The sequence below is a fragment of the Chiloscyllium plagiosum genome, chromosome 8 (genome assembly GCF_004010195.1).
Source record: "Chiloscyllium plagiosum isolate BGI_BamShark_2017 chromosome 8, ASM401019v2, whole genome shotgun sequence".
Lineage (NCBI taxonomy): Eukaryota > Metazoa > Chordata > Chondrichthyes > Orectolobiformes > Hemiscylliidae > Chiloscyllium > Chiloscyllium plagiosum.
Window position 1 is genome coordinate 93,733,028 of NC_057717.1, and position 27,931 is coordinate 93,760,958.

The 27,931-nt window shown below is 41.3% G+C and overlaps 1 protein-coding gene across 3 annotated transcripts in view; it reads left to right on the forward strand.

Moving 5' to 3' along the window:
- The first annotated feature begins 236 nt into the window (after window positions 1-236).
- LOC122552184 (adhesion G protein-coupled receptor E3-like) overlaps window positions 237-27,931 on the forward strand; it is a 47,986-nt gene continuing 20,291 nt past the window's right edge. For all 3 annotated transcript variants that reach the window (XM_043694773.1, XM_043694774.1, XM_043694775.1), the window contains exons 1-7: window positions 237-308; window positions 6,679-6,756; window positions 8,649-8,707; window positions 12,514-12,679; window positions 15,244-15,357; window positions 23,157-23,338; window positions 25,631-25,783. In XM_043694773.1, coding sequence (XP_043550708.1) covers window positions 260-308; window positions 6,679-6,756; window positions 8,649-8,707; window positions 12,514-12,679; window positions 15,244-15,357; window positions 23,157-23,338; window positions 25,631-25,783 — 801 coding nt within the window. In that variant the 5' untranslated portion in view covers window positions 237-259. The remainder of the gene's footprint in view (window positions 309-6,678; window positions 6,757-8,648; window positions 8,708-12,513; window positions 12,680-15,243; window positions 15,358-23,156; window positions 23,339-25,630; window positions 25,784-27,931) is intronic.

The following is a 27,931-nucleotide window of genomic DNA, read 5'->3' on the forward strand; positions in this document are numbered from 1 at the left end:
GCCCCTTGAGCCTGCACCATCACTCAACAAGATCATGGTTGATCTGATTTGTCCTTATTCCTGCCTATCCAATAATCTTTAAACCTCTTGCTTATCAAGAATCTAGTTCCACTGGCTTAACAATATTCAAGGTCTCTGCTTATACTACCCTTTGAGGAAGAGAGTTTCAAATTTGTGGGGTGTGTCCTGGTGTCATATTTATCTGTAGTTAAAGAGAATATCAGGTACAATGTGCAGTTATAATCAGTGAGTGCAGAAGATGCAGGGTGAGGTAACCATGAAGTCTCTATACCTTTCTGTGATACTGGGTAAGTGATAATATTTAATAAGTCATGGCAAGTGTATCATCCTTAACCTTTCAGACGCATGGTTCTCAATTGACAGGGCATCAACACAAACTAAACATCAAAATGAACTTTTCCAAAGGTTTAATCGAGAAAGTCTGCATGAGAAAGGAAGTGTGGCTTCAAGGTGAACAGCTAATGTGATCTACGAAACTTTCCCATATTTCCAGAGACACAGAATATGTAAAATTTGAATTCCATTTTTAAAAACCTGAAATTAAAAGTGAGCCTAATGATGACCGTATAACCATTGTTGATTGTCATAAAAACTAATCTGGTTCACTCATGTCCTTTAGAGAAAGAAATCAGCTGTGCTTAACTGGTTTGGCATACAGATCACTCCAGTTCCCCAGTAGTATGGTTGACTCTTGATTGCCCTCTGAAATGGCCCTAGAAAGCCATTCAGTTCAACGGCAACTAGGGATGGGCAACAGAGGCCAGCCTTGCCAGTGACCCCCATATCTAGACAGAAATAATTCAAAACAGCAGAATGGGAAAGGGTAATATGTGGCTTCACTTGAAGAGTTAATATCGGTTTAAGTCTGAGATTTTCCTATACTTCTAGTGGGATAGTGGGGAGGAAAGGGTATGGGATAGAAGATCAGGGCGGCACGGAGGCACAGTGGTTAGCACTGCTGCCTCACAGCGCCAGAGACCTGGGTTCAATACCCGCCTCAGGTGACTGACTGTGTGGAGTTTGCACATTCTCCCCGTGTCTGCGTGGGTTTCCTCCGGGTGCTCCGGTTTCCTCCCACAGTCCAAAGATGTGCAGGTCAGGTGAATTGGCCATGCTAAATTACCCGTAGTGTTAGGTAAAAGGGGTAAATGTAGGGGAATGGGTGGGTTGCGCTTCAGCAGGTCGGTGTGGACTTGTTGGGCCGAAGGGCCTGTTTCCACACTGTAAGTAATCTAATCTAATCTGTTTGAATTGCAGTATGTTTGACTTAATAGCTTACTACTACTCCTATTTCCTTCAAGGAATTAACATACCTCCTTCTGTTGTTCTGTGTAAGGGCCCTTGGATTATCTGTTAAAGCAAAATATTGATGATCCCCGAAACAAGAAACAAAAGTAGAAACTGCTATACAGGGGGTAAACCATTTTTATAATTGGGAAAAACAAGTACTGCAACAGTAAAGAACGAGGGCTCATCTAACCCTCCTTACTGATCTAAAATGGACACTTGTTGAGAAGTATTCATAATGACATTCCACCTGTGTGAATACTGGAACATAGACAGCGTCAGTAAAACCAGGGAAAGTCTAAAACTACCAGAGTTGCCAGTTCTTCAGGATTGTGCTGGGGTCTCCATGGAATAAAGAATGGCCTTCAAACCCTGCTGCTAGCAATAGCCAGGAGGAATAAAAAGTGCATTGCTATTTTTACTTTTATTGAACAGCTATATTTACTAGTCATAGAAACATTTGAATGTGAGTAGGAAATGTGAAAGAAAAGGGCTGTTTGGTTGGGTGAAGCAGTTGAAAGCAAGAGTTTTAGGACCTTCAGGAATGCTGTATGTCCAATGAGATATGGTGACTGCGGTGCCCAAGACAGGAGAAAAGCAGAGGACGTAGAAAATGAGATTTTAAAAATCATTTAAGTTTCACTGGCTAAGTTTCTGTAATTTTCTCTAGACTGTTTTTGGCTTTTGGTTCTATTGTTCCAACATTATTTCTCATTGAAGTTGTTGTTTTGCTGAGCTGGTTGATTTTCTTCCGAACATTTCACCTTCATACTGGGTGACATCTTCAGTGCTGAGTAGCCTCCAGATGAAGTGCTGTCATTGTGATCTGCCCAGAATTTTTGCGGTTCTATCTGTCATGGCGAGTGGTTCTATTTCCAGTTTTGTACTGTAATGGTCTGTAGATGAGGTCTATTTCAACATGTTTGTTTATGACACCTGTGGATGAATACCAGGCCTCCAGGAATTTCCAAGCTTGTCTTTGTTTTGGCTGTCCCAGTACCGTAACGTTGTCCCAGTTGAATTGGTGTCCTTCATTGTCAGTGTGTATTGACAATGATGGAGAACTAGTTGTGTTGTTTTGTTGCAAGCTGCTGCTCAGATATTCTGGTAGCAAAGTTCCTGCCCATTTGTCCTATGTAATGTTTCTCACAGTTGCTGCATGGTATTTTGTATATCACATTCGTCCTGCATGTTGTGGGCTTGGGGTCTTTTGTCTTCGATAGTAGCTGGCGAAGTATGGCTATTGGTGTGTGTACTGTCCTTATTCTCAGAGAACACAGAAGTCTTGTAGTCAGTTCTGAGACATTTCTAATATAGGGTAGGCTGGTCAGTGTGTTGAGGCACGCACACACACTCACTCTCAAGCACACACACTCACAGAAATGCTCTCATACTCAGTTGTCTTGGTGTTGTTTGTAGGCCAGGCATTGGTGGATGAAGCTGTTGGGGTACCCATTATTGGCAAAGACTTTGTATAGATAGAACATAGAACAATACAGCACAGAACAGGCCCTTCGGCCCACGATGTTGTGCCGAACATTTGTCCTAGCTTAAGCACCTATCCATGTACCTATCCAATTGCCACTTAAAGGTCACCAATGATTCTGACTCTGTCACTCCCACTGGCAGCGCATTCCATGCCCCCACCACTCTCTGGGTAAAGAATCTATCCCTGACATCCCCCCTATACCTTCCACCCTTCACCTTAAATTTATGTCCCCTTGTAACACACTGTTGTTCCCAGGGAAAAAGTCTCTGACTACTCTATCTATTCCCCTGATCATCTTATAAACCTCCATCAAGTCACCCCTCATCCTTCACTGTTTCAATAAGAAAAGGCCTAGCACTTTCAACCTATCCTCGTACGACCTATTCTCCATTCCAGGCAACATCCTGGTAAATTTCCTCTGCACCCTCTCCATTGCTTCCACATCTTTCCTAAAGTGAGGCGACCAGAACTGCACACAGTACTCCAAATGTGGCCTTAACCACTCAGCCCAGCTCTGCATCATATCTAAGTCCCTTTGCAGCCGACAACAGCCCTCCTCACTATCCACAACTCCACCAATCTTCGTATCATCTGCAAATTTACTGACCTACCCTTCGATTCCCTCTTCCAAGTCATTAATAAAAATTACAAACAGCAGAGGACCCAGAACTGATCCCTGCGGAACTCCACTTGTAACTGGTGTTCCTCTTCTTTTTGTGGAGGTCTGGGGTATTTAAACAGAGTTTTGGCACAGCTCTGTTTGTGGACATTGGGGTGGTTACTGTTGTAATTAATAATCAAGTCTGTATGTGTAACCTTTCTGTACACTCTGGTAAGGAATTAACAGCCACCAAAATACATGAGCATCAGCTTTTAACAAAACGACATGACCAGTTCTTCCTCATGTCAGTGCATACTGACAATGAAAGACACCAATTCAACTGAGACAACGTTACAATACAGGGACAGCCAAAACAAAGACAAGCTCAGCAATTGCTGGAGGCCTGGTATTCATCTACGTGTGCCATTAATAAACATGCTGAAATACGTCCCATCTATAGACCATTACAGTACAAAACCGGAAATAGAACCACCTGCCAGGACAGAGAGAACCGTATAAATTCTGGGCAGATCACAGCAACAGTGCTTCATCCAAAGGCTACACAGCAACTGAAGATGTCATCCCGGAGGGAGATAAAACATTTGCAAGAAAATTAACTAGCTCAGTGAACCAACCAACAACTTAAATCACAACCTGAGCTATAAATCTTCACTAAAACATTGTTACTCATTGATTCATCTAGTCTTTAGCTGCAGTTTGCCCTGTGGAGGGGGACATTCCCTGACGGGTGGTGAGAAGCATTTTGTTTGTCACTGCAACTGGAAAACTGCAAGTTTCCGAACGGAAATATGCACACATTTTCTGCCCAGTGTGGGGAACTTAAGTTAGCACCTAAAAGAATAAAGTCAAAAATCACATGACACCAGGTTATACTCCAATAGGTTTATTTGAAACTGCAAGCTTTCGGACCTTGATCCTTCCTCAGGCAGCTGGTGAGAAAGAGTACATCCAAACAGAATTTATAGTAAAATATCAATGAGTCATACAACTCATGCGAATGTATTGATCAAACCTAGATGGCTTTTAAGTCTTTAAGCAGTTAGAATGGAGGTGCAGGTTTCGATTAATACGTAAATCCCTGCCCCAAGATAACTTCAGGTTTTATCAGAATAAAGGTGACACCTTAGGCCAGACAATGCACTTTAGGTGTGATGCCATGTTTCAAGTTAGTTTGTATCTCATCCTGGACCCTCTCTCATACACGCACACTCGCAACTCACACTTTCTCACAGGCATATCCCTCACACTTGCACACACACACTTTCAAGCGCACACACTTACAAAATGCTCTCACACACATATACTCCCTCATGCTTATACATACTCCTCAGAGGCACGTGCACACACACAAACCTCTCTCTCCCACCCCCTCTCCCTCTCTCTCTCTCTCTCACACACACACACACACACACACACTCTCCCTTACCACACGCATAAATCTATGTTCAAAAAGCACAAAATCTGTAGACAGTCAGTCAATGTGGCATTTTATAAATGCCTATTTTGGAAATAAAACCAGTCTGGCTCCAGGAAGAGATACAAACAGACTTGAAACATGGCATCACACCTAAAATGCTTTGTCTGGCCTAAGGTGTCACCTTTATTCTGATAAAAACTGAAGTTATCTTGGGGCAGGAATTTACATATTAATCAACCGAAACCTGCACCTCCATTTTAATTGTTTAAAACCTTAATAGCCATCTAGGTTTGTTCAATATATTTATGGGCGACACGGTGGCACAGTGGTTAGCACTGCTGCCTCACAGCGCCAGAGACCCGGGTTAAATTCCCGCCTTAGGTGACTGACTGTGTGGAGTTTGCACATTCCCCCAGTGTCTGCGTGGGTTTCTTCCGGGTGCTCCGGTTTCCTCCCACAGTCCAAAGATGTGCAGGTCAGGTGAATTGGCCATGCCAAATTCCCCCTAGTGTTAGGTAAGGGGTAAATGTAGGGGTATGGGTGGGTTGCGCTTCGGCGGGTCAGTGTGGACTTGTTGGGCCGAAGGGCCTGTTTCCACACTAAGTAATCTAATCTAATCTAATTCACATAACCCTTTGATCTTTTACAAAAGATTCTGTGTCCGATCTATTCTCTCTCTCTCTAGCTTCTTGAGGAATGAGTCGGGGCTCTGAAAGTGTGCAATTTCAAATAAACCTGTTGGACTATATCTCGGCGTCGTGTGAGTTTTGACTTCGTTCACCCCCAGTCCAAAACCAGCACCTCCACATACAGTCATACAGTCACAGTGATGTACAGCATGGAAACAGACCCTTCGGTCCAACTTGTCCATGCCGACCAGATATCCCAATCTATTCTAGTCCCAACTGCCAGCACCCAGAACATATCCCTCCAAACCCTTCCTATTCATATATTCATTCAAATGCCTTTTAAATGTTACAATTGTTCTAGCCTCCTTGCTCTGGCAGCCCATTCCACACATGCACCCCCTGCATGAAAATTATGCCTAAAAGAATAGGCATTCCATTCATAAATGAAGCTATAAGGCTGAACTTATAACTTCATTTATTACTCATAGCTGAATTGTAAACATCACTAATAAGGTAGCATTTAGTGCTCCTACGTATCTGCCATTGACAAGACAGTGGTGAACTGTCATATTGAACTGCTGCAGTCCATGTAATGTAGGAATACCCACATGCTATTAAGGAGGAAGTTCCAGGATTCTGACCCAGTGATAGTGAAAAAAACAGATGCTATAGTTCCAAGTCAGAATGATCTATGGCTTGGAGGAAACTTGCACATTGTAATGTTCATAAGCCTTGTCTTTCTTGTTAGTTGAGGTTGCAGGTTTGAAAGATGCTGACGAAGGACGTTTGGACTTTTCTTGCACTGTATCTTGTAAATGGTACACACACTGCCACCAATGTGCATTGGTAATGGATTCAGTAATGCTAATGCCATTGGAATTCAACAGGAGATGGTTAGATTCTCTCTTATTTGAGGTGGTTATTTTCTTGTGTGAATGGTACATGACACCAGTCAGACAGAGACTGTAGAATATATTCTCTATTAATGTCTACTTGAGCTGTGATCCATCTCATGAACAAAATTCTTCTGGAGTCTCCTTTACAAAAATTAAAATGAAGAACCTATCTAATTTATCAGCCACAATAGGACCGACTGGTTTTCACAGTTTATTCTTGAATAGAAACACTTATCCTTCAATAATATTCATTAAACTTGAATACATGCAATGCTTCAAATTAAAATAAATTAATTGTACCTGCCTTTTCTTTCCAGCAATGTACTATAGTCATTACTGGAATCAGTTTTCAATCTTAGCCCAAACCAGCCCTGACCAGAGTGAGCCTTGCAAAGGTGAGTTACTGTGTGGGAGAAATGAACCTTGGTGGGAATGGGGACTATTGTGATATTTACAGACCATATTTCTTTCCCAGACACATCCCTCATTTCAACTCCAGTTACAATTCCAGTTCACCGTGATTTTGTTTCCATTTCTCGTGGTATTCAAAGTGTTGCTAGCTTCAGTTATCAGTTTAAAGATAGAAAACTGTAGTTTATTTTGTAGATTGTGTGGTCCCACGTTCTAGCCCCTCCACAAATTTAAACTGCTCTTCCTGGTCCTCTTCTACATGAGATATTCGACCAAAATTCCCATTTACTCTCTTAGCATTATAATTGAATCCAATGGTACCACTCTGAAGAAGAGTTCTTCAAAGTATCCGAACAAATACTGATTCTTCCACCACCGTCACACCAATAGATGATGTTCTCACTAACACATCACTGCTTGTAGGATCTTGCTGTGCAGGAAGTGGCTCCTTTGAGATATAAGTCTGTCATTCTCAAATATACTTAACAACCCAGCCTTAATAGCCCTCTGTGACAAAGAATTCCACATATTCAGTACCCTCAGAGAAAGAAATGCCTCCTTCTCTGTCTTAAATGGCAACACCCTAATCTAAGGTCATGCCCTCTGGTTTCATGCTGTCCCACAAGAGGAAACAACATTTCCGGGTTTACTCTGACAAGCCCTCTAAGTCTACTGCTAAATCTCCCTTAACAAGGTGATGATGAACTGGCTGGGCAAACTGGAGTAGATCAGGTGCCTTTATCATAACACTTGGTTTTGGCTTGCCTTACTTGAACAAACCAGAGCGGCATTTTTCAGATTATTTTCCGGTAGTTCCATTGGAATGCGGTGAGAGAGATGAAAAGCGTCCAATTAAGATATTTGAGTCGCATGCATATGGAACCGAGTGATGGACCAGTCAATGTTTGTACCCCCATATTTGGATGTTCTCATGCTAAGAAGGCAGTGTGCAATTTAATTACACACTGCTTTCTGAAGTGACGCTCTGAGGCATATGAAATCTCCAGGCGTGATTATACTTGTGTCATGCAGAATGTTTAAATTAGATTTCCTACAGTGTGGAAACAGGCTCTTCAGCCCAACCAGTCCACACCAACCCTCCGAAGGGTAACCCACCCAGACCCATTTTCCTCTGACTAATGTATCTAACACTGTGAGCAATTTAGCATGGCCAATTCACCTAGTCTGCACATCTTTGGATTGTGGGAGGAAACTGGACCACCCAGAGAAAACCCACGCAGACATGGGGAGAATGTGCAAACTCCACACAGACAGTCACCTGAGGCTGGAATCGAATCTGGAACCCTGGTGCTGTGAGGCAGCAGTGCTAACCACTGAGCCACCATGCTGCCCCATACATTAACCAGGCTTTCGCTTTTTAATACACCTCATCTTTTTTTTTTTAACAACCTGCCTATCACACTGTAATGAATCCCAGAAGAATTCATAGAATCCCTACAGTATGGAACAGGCGCTTCGACCCAACAAGTCGACACTGACCCTCTGAAAGTGAACCCACCCAAACCCATTCCCCTACCCTTTTATCTATATTTGCCCCTGACTAATGTAACTAACATGCACATCCCTGAACATTCTGGGCAATTCACCTCACATGCACATCTTTGGATTGTGGGAGGAAACCGAAGCACACAGAGGAAACCCATGCAGACACAGGGGAGAATGTACAAACTCCACACAGACAGTCGCCCAAGGCTGGAATTGAACTCAGTCCCTGACGCTGTGAGGCAGCAGTGCTGGGACCTGGGTTAAATTCCAGCCTCGGTGGTACGAATGTGGTACTAAAAGTTTGCTTCTGGGCTCCAGAGCTACAGTATATTGAGCAATCTAACATTAATGTGTTCAATTTCTGTTGCAGTTGAACATGAAGATCATTTTGAAGCCAGAGTGCAGTATTGTGGAAACAACTCAATTCAAGTAAGTTATAAATTGCTCCCAGTTTCATAAACAACTACAATATTCCAGATCTGTATTGAGTTATTAGATCCTACCAGAACCAGCTATACAATGGTGAATTGCTCAGAATTACAGAATGGAGGCCACCAGTCCCAAATGAAATATTCCAACATTTATACTCCACATATGCCTTCACCCATCCTTTAATTTTATTCTAATTGCAGCTCCCTCTATTCCTTTCCCCCCATGCATTAGCTGAGCTTTATCTTAAATGTATCCATATTATTTACCTTAACCATCCTCTGTTGTAACAAGATACCTTCTCACTACCTTCAAGTTACTACAACTTGCTTCAGTGCATGTGCATGTCAGGGAGGGGACAATATCAGCCAGAATTCCTCATCCGGATTCCTAATGTGATGACTACTACAAATTAGTGCCTATATAAATGGATGTGAGTTGAAGGTCAGATATAAAGAATAGTTGGGTGCAATACTGGAGACCCAGGAGTATGTATTCCAGAATAAGTCAATGGGTCAGTGGTCAATGGAGAAGTGAGTCAGAAAATGTATTAAGCAGGTAATCACACTGAAGTTTTCTCACAGATACCAAATCAGTAAGTTAAAAGTGATGTCCTTCACCTTTAACTTAAATGTTCATACTAATAATTATTAGATCATACAAATAGTAAGTTTTAAAGAAAGATATGAAATGATACAAATTATTCTACATATTGTGGCCATTCTTGAGTGGAAGGAATGTATTTTGTTTATGCACCAGTTGTTTACCTCTGTGGCCTTGAATTTATTAATAAAAATATATTTGCCACACCCTAGATCCGCTTTAATTCCAGAGGAATCTTATACAACATTCCCAAGTCAGGTGGCAACACGGCATGAAATGTGTCAAAGAATGAAAAGGGTGCACATGCAGAAGTATAAGAAACATACTCTGATTTGTCTGCTAAAAAGATCAACCATGGATAGGGAAACTACAGCACAAATCCAACAGTAACAGCTTCATTGTCTGATTAACTTAAATCAAAGCTACTGGGTAGTGTAAGATTAATCTGTTTGTGATGAAAGGAACTGGGGAATATTTGCTTGTGGTGGAGGGACAGGAGCTGATCAAAAAACAGTGAGAGATCACATAGATGGCCAGGGAGAGAATAAAAAGCTCTCTCCAGGATGCCTTGTAGCACAGGGAGTCTCTACATCTAAGCCAGAAGGTCAGTTCAGAAATTCGACTCCCTGTCTCAGATTTGATGGCTACAGAAGATGCATTTGTGGCATGGTCAAATAGATTGATTGTCATCTGTAAATCTTTCTAATACATCAGAAGCAGGTGGTAAAAGTAGGAGGTTTCCTGGTCACAAGAACCATGCAGTAGTTGCAGTACAGCAGCCTCCCCAAGTTAAAAGATTCCAACCACAGGCCCTGTGGTCAGTGTTCTCCTTGCTTTGAGGGGTTGCTGGAGACAGAGAGAGAGAGAAAGAACTCTGTAGCAAACGCAAAGCTTTATGTTACACTTTATGGAGAGAACTGCAAATGATGTGGACAAGGTATGTATAGGGAATTTTTTACTAGAAAATTGACTAATCTGGAACAAAGTTGAAACTTTATTGCTGGAACAGCACAGCAGGTCAGGCAGCATCCAGGGAACAGGAGATTCGACGTTTCGGGCACAGGCCCTTCTTCAGGAATGAGCAGAGAGTGTTCAGCAGGAGAAGATAAAAGGTAGGGAGGAGATACTTGGAGGAGGGGAGTTGGAAATGTGATAGGTGGAAAGAGGTCAGAGGAGATGACCTGGGGTGTGCAGCCCCCCCTCCTCCAAGTCCCTCCTCCCTACCTTTTATCTTCTCCTGCTGAACACTCTCTGCTCATTCCTGAAGAAGGGCCTGTGCCCGAAACGTCGAATCTCCTGTTCCCTGGATGCTGCCTGACCTGCTGTGCTGTTCCAGCAATAAAGTTTCAACTTTGATCTCCAGCATCTGCAGACCTCACTTTAATCTGGAACAAAGTACAATTATGCAGAGATTAGGTGGATCGGATACAATCAACATACAATCTCAGAGGAGTTTTAAAAGAAAGAGATGGTGCAGGAGAAATTTACACATTGCAAAGAAGTTATGAAATATTCGAAGGGCTGGTGTATTATTTTTCATCACGTGTGAAGATGCAAATACTGTATTTGCTGCTCACAACACATTTCTGAAAACAACTGTTAGTATCAACTCATAAAAGAAAATATTGTTTCCTGGTTTGCAATTCAAACAGATTAGGAGTAAACCATAAACAAGCTGGTTGATTAATTTATCAAGTAATGAAATCAATTTGCCCTGAATAGTCTCTACATCCAGATAGTAATGCAAATGATGTGACGAGTCCTTAGGCGGACAACTTGGAGTTGTCGTGAAAATGTTGGCTCAGAAATGAGTACTTTGCTGACAACTCTCCTGCTTCATACTAATATCTTAGAATTATTTAAGTCATTGCATGGGGCACTGGGCCTTATGGCTCTTCTGAAAGACATAAACAACAGTGCAGCATTTCAATCTTCAAGTCTCTTATGAGTGAGAAGTAAACCTATGGCCCCAAAATTCCTATCATCTGAGCAATGGCTGACAGGTAATGCAAAACAGAAATTGGTGTCAGATTCCCTTCTCTAAAAGATGCTACTTAGAGTCATAGAGATGTACAGCATGGAAACAGAGCCTTCGGTCCAACTCATCCATGCAGACCAGATATCCAACCTAATCTAGTCCCATTTGCCAGCACTTGGCCCATATCCCTCTCAACCCTTCCTCTTCATATACCCATTGAGATACCTTTTGAATGATGTAATTGTATCCATCTCCAACATTTCCTCTGGTACTTCATTCCATCTGCAGTGACCTACAGTCATCCATGGTTTTAGCGCAGATGGGGTGATCGTCTAATTCTTCCATTTGTAGGGTTCTAAGGACCACATCACCTGTCCATCACTGCAACGTAAAGATCATCCCCAACTTTAACTCTGCATTATGGTTAATCAAATCAGTGTTCCAACCCCATCTTATTCACCATCCTCATCGGGATCTGTGAATTCAAACCTACCCAGGCTCCTCGGTGTGGAAGCCACTCTCTTTCAACAGAAGTCCTACCTCCAACCACTTAATGCTGATCAATGCTAATGGGACAACTGTCAAGATGACAAGTGAGTTCACCCTGACTTCTAAACCTGGTAGGGGTGGTGGTGGTTCCTGTTTGAGGACTACAGTGTCCAATACAATCCAACCCATTCTGGCACATAAGGAGACCATTCAGCCTACCAAGTTCATGTTAGCTCTTTGTAGTGAACTCCAGTCCTAAACCCCCAGTCATAACACAAAGCCCTGAAAGTTTATCCCTTTTGAGTATCCATTCAACTTCTATTCAAAATCATTAACTCTTTTTTTGCTTCCAGCAGTCTCACAGGCAGAGAGGTCTTAGTCATTACCATTTGCTCTGAAAAAATGCTCTGCTTCACAATCAGCTGCATCCCTTGCCCAAAACTTAAAATTAATGGGAACAGCTTTTCTTTGAAGCTCATTTAAACCTGACATAATCTGGTCCACCTCAATCAAATCACCCCTCAATTTCCATTGATTCAGGGAAAACACCTTCTACAGTAGCTAAGATCACTCATCCCCGGAATAATCTTGGTAAATCTTCTATAGACCCTCTCAAGAGCCTTCATGAATTTCTCAAAAGATGCAATACTGAAGTCATGACCTAACCAGAACATTGCAAACATTCGTACCTAACTGTAAAACTGATTGGTTTCCTTTATGAAATTTGTGCCAACAGGACCTGGATATTCTAGAAAGTATTGTAGGAGACCTTATAGCCAAGAGGATGTTTGCCTCAGATCAGCAAAGAAATGAATCCAAAAGGTTGGGACAGGTTTTGAAAATTGCTGGACTGAACACTTGCGTCAATGTGTGCAGCTACAGACTCTCAACAACTTATTTTGGTAATTAAATGAAAGTTTATTTAACATCACTAGCAATTTCATGTGGTCACATGAGTCAAATGGTACCTTCATTCATCAGGTGTATTTAAGTAGCATTTAAAACATTGAATTTAAAATGTCATACACAAAAGCTTGAACTCTGAGTGAATCTGCAAGGAAGAGAATAATGTGGGAAGCATGTTTCGGGAGATGGTCACACATTGTTGGTTAGAAGCTAAGTGGCTAAGAGGAAATGAGTGACAACCAGGTTATCTAAGTTAGTAGTACCTAAGATAACCTGGCTGGCAACATAGGAATACCCAAACCAATCCCACTCACTAACAGGTCTTCTATTTTGGCGACTGGTGAGGGCTAGCTCCTCAGAGGAGTGCAGTGAGGGCCAAGTCGATGGTATTATTGGTGGCTTAGACGCTGAGGGAGCAGGGACGAAGAGGGGAAGAAGTGCAAAAATGAAAGGGAATTCATTAGTTAGGGATACAGATAAGCATTACTGGGGCCAGCAATGTGACTCTGGTGTGGTAGGCTGCTCCTTCACACCAGGGACACAGCAGCTGCAAGATATTGATTTGGAGGAGGGTGGACAGCTGGAAGTCATGGTCCACATTAGCATCAGTGATAAATATAGGAAAATAGATGAGGTTTTGAAAGCAGACTATAGGGAGTTGGGAAAGAGTTTAAAAAGCGGGTCCTCAAAAGCAATAAAGTGAGAACTGTTCTCAGTGCTGAATACTTGAGAGTATAGGTATGAGAGGATTAAGTGATTAAACACATGTCTGAAGAATTAGTTTAGGACAGAGCAGTTTTGGAGCAGATAGCTGGGTTGCACCTTAGCAAGACTAGGACTAACATCCACACAGCAAAATTTGTTGCTACTGTTAGAAGTGTTTAAACTAGATTGACAGAGATAATTCCCAACAGGGTATTCAGATTGGAGAAAAGTAAAACTTGTAAGTAGTAAAGAAGCTGTAAAAAAATTAAAAGACACATGAAGAAAAGTCGAGCATCAAATTGAATCAAAGTTAAAGGCACTCTATCAGACCACTTACAGAATTCATACCAGGTAGATGGTTTGAAGGCATAAGTAGGCATAATTTAATTGTCATTACTGAGATGTGGTTACACTGTGCTTAAGACTGGGAGCTGAATATTCAATTATATACTTTATTTCATTTAGGAAGGCTAAAAAAAGTCACCATAGTCCCAGAGGACCATAAGGCTGCTCGCTCATTACAGACTGGTGGTAGTTTAATCTGAGGGTCACCATGCATCAGGCCAATGGCGAGGTTGAGTGAATGAGACCTTCATGGTAACCTCAGCCTGTATGGGAATTGAACCCATTCTGCAGGCATCATTCTGCATCATAAGCCAACTTTCCGTCGGACCTAAAGGCTAAGTGAAAAGGAAAGAGTGGAGGTGGTGTTGTTAATAGGGATGATTTAATTCATTAAATAGGATCTTAGATTGAAGGAGCTAGCTGGAGAATTAGTTTCACATAGTTAGAGACATCAAAGGGCAGAAAATATTATTGAGAATTGTGTATAGACCACCAAACTATAGCTGTAATGTTGGGCACAGTGTAAATCAGGAAATTATAGATACATGTAACATAGGTAATTCAATACCAGTGGACAACTTCAATTTACTTCTTGACTGGGTTAACCTAATCAGCACTAATGTAGAAAATGGACAAAGTTAAAAATCACACAACAGGTTATAATCCAACAGGTTTATTGGAAAACACAACCTTTCAAAGCACTGGGTCTTCATCAAGTGGTTGTGGAACAGGACCGTAAGATACAGAATTATAGCAAAAGGTTATAGTGTCATGTGGTTGAAATATATTAAAACAAACTTAGATTAAATCTTTCATCTTTTAGAATGGGGTTTCCTAGTTTTGGTTTGTTAATATGTAAATACCAGAACTCCTTTTAAGTCACATTCTCAAGATAACTTCAGATTTTCTCACAAAAGGTGTCATCTCAGCTCAGACAATGCACTAAAGGTGTGAAGTTAAACAGATTTTAACCTCACATCTTTAATGCATTGTCTGAGCTGAGATGACACCTTTTGTGAGAAAATCTGAAGTTATCCTGAGACTGTGACCTAAAACAAGTTCTGGAATTTACATATTAATGAACCAAAACTAGGAAACCCATTCTAAAAGATGAAAGAGTTAATCTACGTTTGTTTAGTATATTTCAGCCGCATGACACTGTAACCTTTTGCTATAAATTCTGTATCTTACAGTCCTGCTCCACAACCACCTGATGAAAAAACAGTATTCCGAAAGCTGGTGCTTACAAATAAATCTGTTGGAGTATAGCCTGGCGTGTGATTTTTAACTTTGTCCATCCAGTCCAACACCGGCTCCTCCAAATCATGACTGCTGTAGAAGATGTATTCCTAACGCAAATTGGAGTTTGGTTTCTGATGTTGTACTTTGCAGAATGAACTGGGAATCAGGGTCAATTGGGTTTAGTATTGAGTAATGAGGAAGGGCCAATAACCAGGCTGTACAGGAGTTTTTGCTCACATCCAGAATTTTGGTTATTTTTCTATCTTAGAACTTGAAGTTCAAGTTATTAGATTCAATGCTGATCAAAACATCAGAACAGCAACACTATCTGCTCATGGTAACCTTGTGGAGATTCCCTTGGAAATGGAAAACGGTCAACCAGGTTTTGATAAATTTCTCTCTTATTCATATTTATTTCTATGAGTTTAAAAGTTTCATCTGAACTCTTCTATAGCACATCATGATCACCATTGACTAGAAAATTTACCAGACCAACTGTATAAATATTGCTGCTACAAACCAGGTCAGGGGATAAAATGCTTGCACAAGTAACTTACCTCCTCTCCCCGACAAAGGCTGTCCACCAGATAGTGATCAAGCTGAAGTCAGGAATGTGATGGAATACTTTCTACTTGCCTGGATGAGTGCAATTCCAAAGACAGATAAAAAACTCCAATCCCCTCCACAACAAAGTAGCCACTTGATTAGTACCCAATCCACATCCATTCTCTCCATCACAATGGCAACTCACTAAGCCACTCCATCAGTACCTTCCAAACCAGTGGTCGCTACCACCCGGAAGTACAAAGAGAGTATTCACATGGGAACATCACCACCTACAAATTCCCCTCCAAGTCATACAGTATCCTGGCTTGGAACCACAATGGAAGTCCAATAGAAAGTGGATCAATATAACTTTACCAAATTAAAAATCACACACCACCAGGTTATTGTCCAACAGGTTTAATTGGAAGCACTCTAGCTTTCAGAGCGACGCTCCTTCATCAGGTGATTGTCCGAATCATAACTTTACCAAGGTAGTCTTGTGGCTCCTGATAAAGGAAAATTTTAACTGCCTTATCCCACCCTCAGCATTACTCCCTGCTCCATACTTCATGGCCCCAACATTTCCCAACAACTGCCTCTCATCATCGGTCCCAATCCAATTCAACACCGCTCCCACTCATTGCCCTCACCACCCCAATAACCTCAGCCAAACACATTCCTGACCAATCCCTCAACTCAACTTTTCCCTGCTCACATAGCCACCTTGCCTCACTCACATACATTACTCACAACATCGCTTGTAAATTTTCATATTTAATTTTTTCCATGTTAGAATTGCATATATAGAGTAACAATGCTGTAGGCAAGAACACAGCAATTTATATTTGCATAATGTATTTAATGATGAACAATGTTCTTTTGAATATAATTTTGTTGACGATGTAATATTCCTCTACTGTGTGACAGATACAGGAATTGTTCATGTAATAAATAGGCAAATAATAAATGCTGGCCTCGTCAGGAATGGCCACATGCTGTGAATGAATTATAAAGAATGAATCAATCATGGTGTTTGGAGTTTAGAAGACTACGAGATGATCTTGCAAGCTGCTTGCTCCCCTGGCTGGAGAACGTGAACAACAGTCTCAAGATAAGGGGTGCTGTGAATGCTCACTTAGTCATAGAGTCACAGAAATGTACAACGTGGAAACAGATTATTCAGTCCAACTAGTGCATTATGACCAGATATCCTAAACTAATCTATAGCCATTTGCCAGCACCTGATCCATATCCCTCTAAATCCTTCCATCATTCTATAAACACACATTTTGCGTGAAAAAGTTGCCCCTTAGGTCGCTTTTAAATTTTTCCCCTCTCATGCTAAACCTATGCCCTCTAATTATAGACTCCCCCACCCCAGGGAAAAGACCTTATCTTTTTACCTGATCCATGCCCCTCATGATTTTATAAGGTCACCCCCTCAGCGTCTGACGCACCAGGGAAAACAGCCCCAGCCTATTCAGCCTCTCCCTATAGCTCAAACCCTCCAACCACAGCAACATCCTTGTAAATCTCCTGTGACCACTTCCAAGCTTCACAACATCCTTCCGATAGGAGGGAGACTTGATTTGCACACAATATTCCAAAAGTGGCCTAACCAATGTCCTGTACCTCTGTAACATGACTTCTCAACTTCTATACTCAATGCTCTGACCAGTAAAGGAAAGCATAACAAATTCCTTCTTCGCTATCTTATCTATCTGCAATTCTACTTTCAAGAAACTATGAATCTGCACTCCAAGGTCTCTTTGTTCAGCAATATACTCTGGGACCTTATGATTAAGTGTCTAAGTCTGCCCTGATTTGCCTTTCCAAAATGCAGCACCTCACATTTATCTAAATTAAACTCCATCTGCTATTCCTTGGCTCATTGGCCCATCTGATCAAGATCCCATTGTACTCTGAGGTAATCTCCTTCACTGTCCACCACACTCCATTTTCGATGTCATTTTCAAACATACGAACTGTACATCCGATATTCACATCCAAATAATTTTTATAAGTGATGAAAAGCAGTGGACCCAGCACTGATCCTTGTGGCACACTACTGGTCACAGGCCTCCAGTCTGAAAACCAACCCTTCATCACCACCCTCTGTCTTCCACATTCGAGCCAGTTCTGTACCCAAATGGCTAGTTCTCCCTATATTCCATGTGATCTAATCTTGCTAACTAGTCTACCATGAAGAGCCTTGTCAAACGCCTTACTGAAGTCCATATAGATCACATCCACTGTGCTGCCCTGATCACTCCTCTTCGTTATTTCTTCAAAAAAACTCAGACAAGTTACTAAGACATGATTTCCCATTCACAAACACTATCCCTAATCAGTCCTTGCCTGTCCAAATACAAGTAAATCCTGTGCCTTAGCATTCTGACCAACAACTTGCCCACCAGCAAAGTCAGGCTCACCAGTCTATAGTTCCCTGGCCTTTCCTAACCTTCTGAAATAGTGGCACCATGTCAGCCAATCTCAAGTCTTTCGGCACCCCACCTGTGACTATCAATGACACTAAATATCTCAGCAAGGGGCCCAGCAATCACTTCCCTAGCTTCCCACAGAGTTGTAGGGTACACCCAATCAGGTCCTGGGGATTTATCCACATTTATGCATTTTAAGACATCCAGCACCACCTCCTCTGCAATATGGATTTCACTTGTCATAGGAACATAGCAATAAACAACACAGGAGCAGGCCATTTGGCCTGTCAAGCATACTCCACCATTCATTGTGATCATGGCTGATCATATAACGCATAAGAGTCCTACAGCACGCAGACAGTCCCTTTGGCCCAAATTAGTCCACGCAGACCAAAATGTCCATCAATGCTAACCTCATTTCCCTGCACTTGGCTCATATCCCTCTAAACCTTTCCTACCCATGTATTTGTGCAAATGCTTTTTAATAAATGTTAATATAACCACCTCAACCTTTTTCATTGGCAGCTCATTCCACATGCCCACCATCCTCAGTGGAAACAATTGCCTCTCAGGTTCCCTTTTATTTTTTCCCCTCTAACCTTAAACGGATGCCCTCTAATCCTCGATTCCCTAACCATGCGAAAAAGACTCAGTGCATTCACTCTATCCATGCTTCTCATGATCTTATACACTTTGAGAAGATCCTCCCTCACCATCCTACATTCTAAAAAGCTCCTAGCTTGTCCAACCTCTTCCTATAACTCAGACTATTGAGTCCTGGCAACACCCTTGTAGATTTCTTCTGCATTCTTTCCAGTTTAATAACATCCTTCCTACAGCAAGGTGACCAACCTGAACACAGTGTTCCAAGTGCAGTCTGACGAATGTCCTGTACAACTGCAACAAAATTTTCCAACTTTCTTACTCAAAGCCCCGGCTGATGACAGCCAGTGTGCCAAAAGTCTTCTTCACTGCTGTCTACCTGTCACCCCGCTTTCAGAGAACCATGCACCTGAACTCCAAGGTCCCTCTGTTCCACTCATTCCTTAAGGCTAAACCATCCACCACAAAACTCCTACTTTGATTTGACTTCCCAAAATGCAAGACTTCACACTTATCGACATTAAACTCTATTTTCCATTTCTCGGCCCACTTCGCCAGCTGATCAAGGTCCTGCTGTAATTTCTGCCAACCTTCCTCACTGTCCACGAAACCTCTTACTTTAGTGTCATCTGCAAACTGATTAATCATGCCTTATACGCTTTCAATCAAATCATTGATATAGATAACAAACAGCAATGAGTCCAGCACCAACCCCTGAGTCACAGGCCTCCAGTCCGACAAGCATCTTTCCACTGTTATCCTCTGTTTCCTACCAGCAAGCAAATTGTGTCTCCCTATCAATGACACAAATATCTCAGCAAGGGGCCCAACAATCACTTCCCTAGCTTCCCACAGAGTTCAAGGGTACAGCTAATCAGGCCCTGGGGATTTATCTACATTTATACATTTTAAGATATCCAGCACCACCTCCTCTGTAATATGGATTTCACCTGTCATAGGAACATAGCAATATACAACACAGGAGCAGAAGCAAACCATTTGGCCTGTCAAGCCTGCTCCAATATTCAATGTGATCTAGAGTCCTACAGCACGGAGACAGGTCCTTTGGCCCATTCTAGTACACCTTGGACCAAAATGTCCATCAACGCTAACCTCAATTCCCTGCACTTGGCCTTCTCAACCTTTCCTATCCATGTATTTGTATAAATGCTTTTCAAAAGTCAATATACCCACCTCAACCACTTCTGCTGACAACTCATTCAGCATGCATACCACTCTCATTGGAAAAACATTGCCTCTCAGGTTCCCTTTTATTCTTTCCACTCTAACCTTAAACTGATGCCTTCTCATACTCAATTTCCTAACCCTGGAAAAAAAGGCTGAGTGCATTCACCTGATCCATGCTTTTCGTGATCTTATACACTTCTAGAAGATTCCCCTGTCTCACTATCCTACATTCTAATGCGATCTAACCTCCAGAGAAGCCTACCATGTGGAACCTTATCAAACAGCTGATTGAAATCCACATAGACTACATCAACCACCCTGTCCTCATCAACCTTCCTCGTCACTTCATCAAAGAACTCTAACAGATTTGTGAGACATGGTCTCCCATGCACAAAGCCATGATGACGATTCCAACTTTCTTACTCAAAGCCCCGGATGATGACGCCAGTATGCCAAAAGTCTTCCTCCAAATTAAACACTGCCTTTCCAAATGCATGTATACCTTATCTTGCAGAATATTCTCAAATAACTGATCTACCACAGATGTTTGGCTTACTGGTCTATAGTTGTCAGGTTTTTCTCTGCAGCTCTTCTTGAATAAGGACACAACATTCGATACACTCCAGTCTTCCAGAACTTCACCCGTAGCTAACAATGATCCAAAAAAATCAGTACTATTTTCTCCAGCCTCTTGCAGTGTTCTTGGAAATATCTGGTCAGGACCAGGAGGTTTGTCCACCTTCGTATATTCTAATACATCTCACACCTCCTCTACTGTGATATAGAATATTACCCAAGATATCAGCACTAACTTCCCCAAATTCCCAAGTTTTCATTACTTTCTCCACAGTCAACACAGAAAAGAAATATTCATGGAGGACCTTGCCCATCTCCTGCAGTTCTACACAGACAATTTCACGATGGTCCTTGAGGGATCCTATTCCATCGCTAGTTATTCTTTTTCCGTTAACATACTTGAAAAACCTCTTTGTATTCACCCTAATCTTCTCAGCTAAGGTTATCTCATGTCCCTTTTTCATCGTACTAATTTCCTTCTTCAGTAAACTCCTGTACCCCCATACACTTCCAGGGATTCCCTTGATCCCAGCTACCTGTACCTGAGCCATACCTCCGCTTTTTCTGGTCAAAGCCTCTTAACCTCTTGTCATCCAGAGTCCCCGATTCCTGTCAATCTTGCCTTTCAGCCAAACAGGAACATATAGACCTTGAACTCTAGCTATCTCACTTTTAAAGGCCTCCCACTTGCCGGTGGTCCCTTTGCCTGCAAACAAATTTCTTCAATCAACCCTTCAAGATAATTCCATCAAAATTCATCTTGACCCAGTTTAGAACTTGAACCTGTGGACCAGTTTTGTCTCACTCCATAATTATTTTAAAATAATTGAACTTTGGTCACTGGTTCCCCACTGCCACCTCAGACACTTTCCTGCTCTATCTCCCAAGAGTAGGTCGCGCTTTGCCTTTTCCCAAGTAGGACCCTCTATATACTCCTTGAGCAAACATTTCTGAACTCACTTAATAAATTCCACCCCATCTAGCCTTGAACTCTCTGGCAGTCTCAGTCTATGTTAGGAAAATTAAAATTCCCTACTACTATACAACTCATCCAACTCAGTTTCCACTTTCTTCCATATCTTTTAATCCCCACTAATCCTAAGAACTATATCTAAATCTTTCTTAACAGTCTTCAATTTTTTGACCTCAAGAGTTTCCTGTAGCAGAGAATTCCATAGGCTCACCACTCTCTAGGTAAAGAAATTCCTCTTCATCTCAATCCTAACTGGCCGGACCTCTTATCCTTAAACTATAACTCCTGGTCTTGGATTCTCCAGTTATCAAAATATTCTTTCTGTAGCTACCCTGTCTAGTCCTGTCCATTTTATTGATTTCCATGAGATCCCCCCCAACTCTTCTAAACTCTAGCGAATGTAGAGTCATAGAGTAATTTAGCATGAAACAGATCTTTTGGTCCAACTCATTCAGGTCAACCAGATATCCTAAATTAATCTAATCCCATTTGCCCGCATTTGGCGCATAACCCTCCAAACCCTACCTATTCATGTGCTCATCCAGATGTCTTTTAAATTTTGAAATAGTACCAGCCTCTACCACTTCCTCTGGCAGCTCATTGCATGCATGCACTACGTTGTAAGGAAAATAAAAATTACCCTTTACGTCCCTTTTAAATCTTTCCCGTCTCAGCTGAAAACGATGCTCTCCAGTTTTGAACTACCCTATTCTGGGAAAAAAGGCCTTGGTTATTCACCCTAAAAATGTCCCTCACAATTTTATAAACCTCCATAAGGTCACCCTTCAGCCTCCAATATTCCAAAGAAAATAGCCCCAGCCTACTCAGCCTCTCCCTATAGCTCAAACTTTCTGATCCCAGCAACATCCTTGTGAATCTTTCTTCAACCCTTTCAGGTTTAACATCTATAGATGAAGGGGTAAATGTAGGGGAAGGGGTCTGGGTGGGTTGCGCATCGGCGGGTCGGTGTGGACTTGTTGGGCGGAAGGGTCTGTTTCCACACTGTGAGTAATCTAATCTAATCTAAAAAAATATAACAGGAAGACCAGAATTGAATGCAGTATTCTAAAAGTACCCTAACCAATATCTTGTACCGTGTGGAAGTGCCAAGTGGTGGACTGGGGTGCACAAAGTTAAAAATCACACAACACCAGGTTATAGTCCCACAGGTTTATTTGGAAGTACTAGCTTTCGGATCGCTGCTCCTTAATTGGGTAACTGTGAACAGCAATCCAGGTTTGTTAAATGTTTTGTTTCAGTTGCATGACACCGTGATCCTTTGCTATAAATTCTGTGTCTTATGATCCTGCTCCACTGTGAAAGCTAGCACTTTCAAATAAACATGTTGGACTATAACATGGCGCTGTGTGATTTTTTTAAACAATATCCTGTGCATCAGTAACATGACTCCCAACTCCTATACTCAATGCACTGATCAATAAAGGCAAGCATACCAGACTCTGTCTACCTGTGGGTCCACTTTCAAGGAATTATGAACCCAGACCCTAACTTCACTTTGTTCAATAGACCTGCCCTGCTTTGCATTACCAAAATGCAATACTTCACATTTATCTAAATTAAACTCCATCTATCACTCCTCGGTCCATCTGATCAAAGTCCTGTCTCTCCCCGTATGCCATCCACGAATCAGTCTATATATTCAAGATTGAGATTGATAGATTTTGGATCTAAAGGGAATCAAGTGACATGGGGATAATGTGGGAAGGTGGATTTTAAGTAAATCTCCAACCATAACTTGACTGAATGCTTGAACAGTGTTGATGCTAAATGGCCAACTGCTGTTCCTGGTTTTTGTGCCCTGCTAAAATGTCTGTACTATTGAATTACCAACAGATCTCGTTGCTGTGGCCTTTCTCTCATACAACAGCACTGACCCTAAAGGCGTAGGTTTGGACATGCAGGACATAAAAAAACCAGAGATCACAATAATCTCTGATATAGTCACAGGCATAAAAAGGGCAAAATGCCTGAGGAAACCTTCTGAACCAATCCGTTTTATCTTCCAAAATAATCAGGTTTGTCAAGTTATATTTTTCCTGCAAAAAGTGTTCAATTAACATATACAGCCAAATGATTCAATATAATGGTAAATGGCAATAATCCATAGAAGATCTACTCTACTTTCACCTGACAGGGAAGCCAAGGTTCTGGATTAAAAAATCCCATTCAAGACATGACATTTCAGATCAGAACTGCCTCAGTACTGTGCTGGAATGGCGACCTAAAGTACTTACCTGAATTGCTGTGCTCTTCCAGCACCACTGATCCAGAGCATGCTAAATTGCACCTAGTGTCCAGGGATGTGCAGGCTAGCCATGGGAAATGCAGGGTTCCAAAAACAGGGTAGGGAGAAGGGTTTGAGCAGAATGCTCTTCGAAGGGTTGATGTGACTTGATGGGCTGAACGGCCTGCTTCCAAACTGTTGAGATTTGATGATTAGATCAGATATCGAACTACTTGGTCAAAAAGGAATCTTCTGAATTAGCATGGTGGTACAGTGATTAGCACTGCTGCCTCACAATGCCAGGGACCTGTGTTCAATTCCAGTCTTGGGTGACTATTGTGCATGTTCTCCCCATATCTGCGTGGGTTTCCTCCAAGTGCTCAGGTTTGGCAGACTGGCCATACTAAATTGTCCCATAGTGTCCAGGGATATGCAGATTGGGTGGATTAGTCAGTTACGGGAATAGTATGGGATGCTCCTCAGAGGGTCAGTGAAGGATTTATGGGCCAAATGGCATCTTTCTGCACCTTAGAGATTCTGTTTGATTCTGTTCTGTTCAAACTACCACCACTGAAAAAGAAAACTACCACAGCCCACATGGACCAATGTACAGAATTACAGTACAAGTGAGGCAGTGTTGGAATAAGTGGTAAGTCTATATGTACAGGTAAAAGTGGCTTTGTGACTCAATGGTAGTGTCCTTGCTTCTAAGCAAGAGGCCCAGGTTCCAGTCTGACCTGTTCCAAAGGCTGACTTGTAAAATATTACTCAGATAAAAGAGAATAATTTTTAAGGCCATGGGACATGAAGGGATTGGGGCGATATTAGCATAATGCTGTTATGGGCTTAATGTCATATATTCCTTTATGAGGAAACTGTCTAGAAATCTAAAGGCTTGGGCTAATGTTATGGGAACATGGGTTCCCATGCCACCAGAGCACCTGGTGGATTATAATTTAAAATCTGGAGTTGAAAGTTAGTAACCGTGACGGTCACTAAACCTATCATCGAGTGTTGTAAAACCTACTTGGTACACTAATGCCCTTAAGAGAAAAGATCTGCCATCTTACCTGGTTTGACCTCAATGCAACATTTAAACTGTTCTCTGGAATCAAGTAGCTGGTCACTCAGTTCAGGGCAAATAGGGATGGACAACAAGTGCTGGTGTTCCTAGCGACACCTGCATCCCTTCTTTATTTTTCTCCTTTTCTGAGGGCAATGACGGTTTGAAAGTAACAGAAAAAGTTTACAAGGATGCTGATAAATGCACAATGCGTCATTGGCTTTTCAAATAGATGTGTAGAGTATAAACAGAACGCTGTGCTAAACCTTTCTGTAAATCACTGGTTAGACCTCAACTGGATTACTTTGCATAAAAGATGTCAAGAACTTGGAAAGGATGGAACAGCCATTTATTAAAATTATACCAGAAATGAGGAGCTTTATCAATATGGACAAACCAAAGAAGTTGGGATTTTTCACTTCAGAGAAAAGAAGCTTAAGAGGATAAACAGGTCAGAGGCTGGGAATTCACTTTCTCACTTCTAAAAGCCTGTCCACCATTGGCAAGGCATAAGTCAGGGCTGTGTTGGAATACTCCCCACTTGCCTGGATGGCAGCAGCTCCATTAACTTCAAGAAGCTTGATGCTATTCAGGATATTTTCAATATGCATTATCTCCATTACCGACACACAGTGGTAACAGTGTACTATCTATAAGATGCATTGCAACCACTCAGCAAACCTCATTTGAATGCCTCCAAACTTTGAACTCCACAACCTAGGATAAGGGCAAGAGATGTACTGAAACACAAATTCCCCTCCAAGCCACACACCATCCTGACTTAGAACCATATTATCATTCCTTCAGTGTTACAGGGTCAAGATCCTGGAACTCCCTCCTTAACAGGACTTCAGATGTACCCATGCCACAGGGACTAAAGCAGTTCAAGAAGGTGGCTTAGCACCACCTCCTCTTGTACAGTCAGGGATGGGCAATAAATGTTGGCTCTGCCCACATCCCATGAATGATTAAAGAAAATTTTAAACATGTTTTATGTTACTTTCTTCTTCTTTTAACCAGAGAACAGATGGATGTGTCAAATGTGCATACATAAAGAGTGGAATGGACAACAACAGTGCATCTTTTGAACAGTGTGACACAGAAAATTTCAACGAGACCCATACTGTATGCAAGTGTAATCAAGTGTCTGACTTTGTTGCACTGGCAAAAATGGTACAGTCCATAACTAAATTATTTCAATTTCAAATAGGGGATGAATTGACAACTTCTCATCATAAGTTAAAACTGTGTATTTTCTAAAGGTATTCTTAATTAAAAAAGGAAATTCAGACTTTGATCCTAATATATGCAATTGTGAATGTCATCTTCTAAGGAAAGTAGGTTGGTGGTGAATTAGTTGAGATGGCTAGCTCGTAGTTCAAAAAATAGAGGGTGAGCTCAGTTGCATGGAAAATTATAAGACCAATGGTAAAGCAGAAATTAGAATTGCAGATTTGTGATGTTATCAGATTGTTATCAGAAAACAAAAGGAAGGGACATAATGTGTGAATGTCATATTATACCAAGGAACCATAAAATTGTCAGGAAATTCAATAATAGAAGGCTCTGTATCTAAATGCATAAAGGAGTCAGAATGAACTAATGGTGCAAATCGAAGTAAATGGATTTGATCTATTGTCATAACAGAAACATGGTTACAAGGAGTTAAAAACTGAGAACTCAACATTCAGGAATATTTAATCTTCTGGAAAGATAGGAGGGATGGAAAAGGTGATGGGGTAGCCCTGTTAATAAGCAATGACATTAGATCAGTTGTGAGAGATGATCTAGGCTTACATGATGTGGACTTTATTTGGGCAGAGGTTAAAAGAAAAGAACGAGTGAAAGACGGCATTAGTAGGAGTAGTGTGCAGATCTCCAAATCATAGACGCTCTGTGGGAAAAGCTAAAAATCAACAAATCATACCATGAAAAAAGAATCGAGCAATAATTATGCATGACTTTAATCTTCATGTTAATTGACTTAATCAAATTGGCAAGGGTAGCTACTACAATAAATTCATAGAGAATATTACAGATAGTTTCTTAGAGCATTATGTCATGGAGCCAAACAGGGAACAAGCTATCTTTAATTTAGTAATTGGGGGGGAATGAGGCAAGGTTTAATAAATGATGTCAGAGTAAAAGATTCCCTAGGAAGTAGGACCATGACAGAATTTGATATTCAGTTTGAGAGTGAGAAACTTGTGTCGAAAATAACTGTGTTTAACTTAAATAATGGCAATTACAAAATGAGATATAGTTAGCTAAAATAAACTAAATGAATAGATTAGTAGGGAAATAGTAAGTAAACTGTGGCAGTCATTTAAGGAGGTATTTCATGACTCTTGCAAAAATACATCCCAGTAAGAAGGAAAGATTCTCAGAGAAGATAAAACAGCCATGGCTAACCAAGGATGTTAAAAAGAGTATGAAGTTGAAAATGAAAACCAATAGGGAGGCTAAAGTCAGTGATAGTGCTGAAGACTGGGATAATTTCAGAATTCAGCAAAGGAGAACCACAAAGATAACAATCACTGAGAAAATAATCTACGAGGCCAAGCTAGCAAGGAATACTGAAACTGACCATAAGAGCTTCTTTAAAAATATAAAAACCAAGAGAGAGATCAAAGTGACTATATGCCCCTAGAAAATGAATCCAGGGAGATGATGTTGGGAAACAAGAAAATAGCAGAGGGGTTAACCAGGTATTTTGCATCAGTCTTTAGAGGGGAAGATACTACAAACATTACATTTATACTGAAGAATATGGGGAGGAATTAAACACCATCAGTAAAGGTGTAGCATTAGACAACAAATAGGCTAAAGGCAGTTAAGTTCCCTGGCCCAGATGGCTTGTATTCTAGAGGCAGCTACATAGATAGTGGATGCATTGGCTATAATTTTCCAAAAATCTCCAAAAGGATCAGAAAAATGCTATTGTGACAACGATATTCAAAAAGGGTGGGGTGCAAAAAGCATGTACAATCGGTTCTGCTAATAACAGGTGCTTCTTCAACACAAGTTGGTTTAACACGATTGAAGAATTTAGACCATTATTTATAGAATGCGAACTTCCTTTACCTGTATTAGCTATAACGCGATTCTGGCCCCATTAGTTTAAATGGCGTGGCTAATGCGTGATTTTCTTGTAGTGCAAGATCGCATGAGAACAGAACTATCACATTATATCACAGCCAATAGTAATTACAGGCCGATTATCCTAACATCTACTGTTGGAAAAGTACTGGAAGCAATTATTAAGGAAGTAATAGAAGAACATTTGGAAAACCATAACCTAATTAAGCACAATTAGCATGG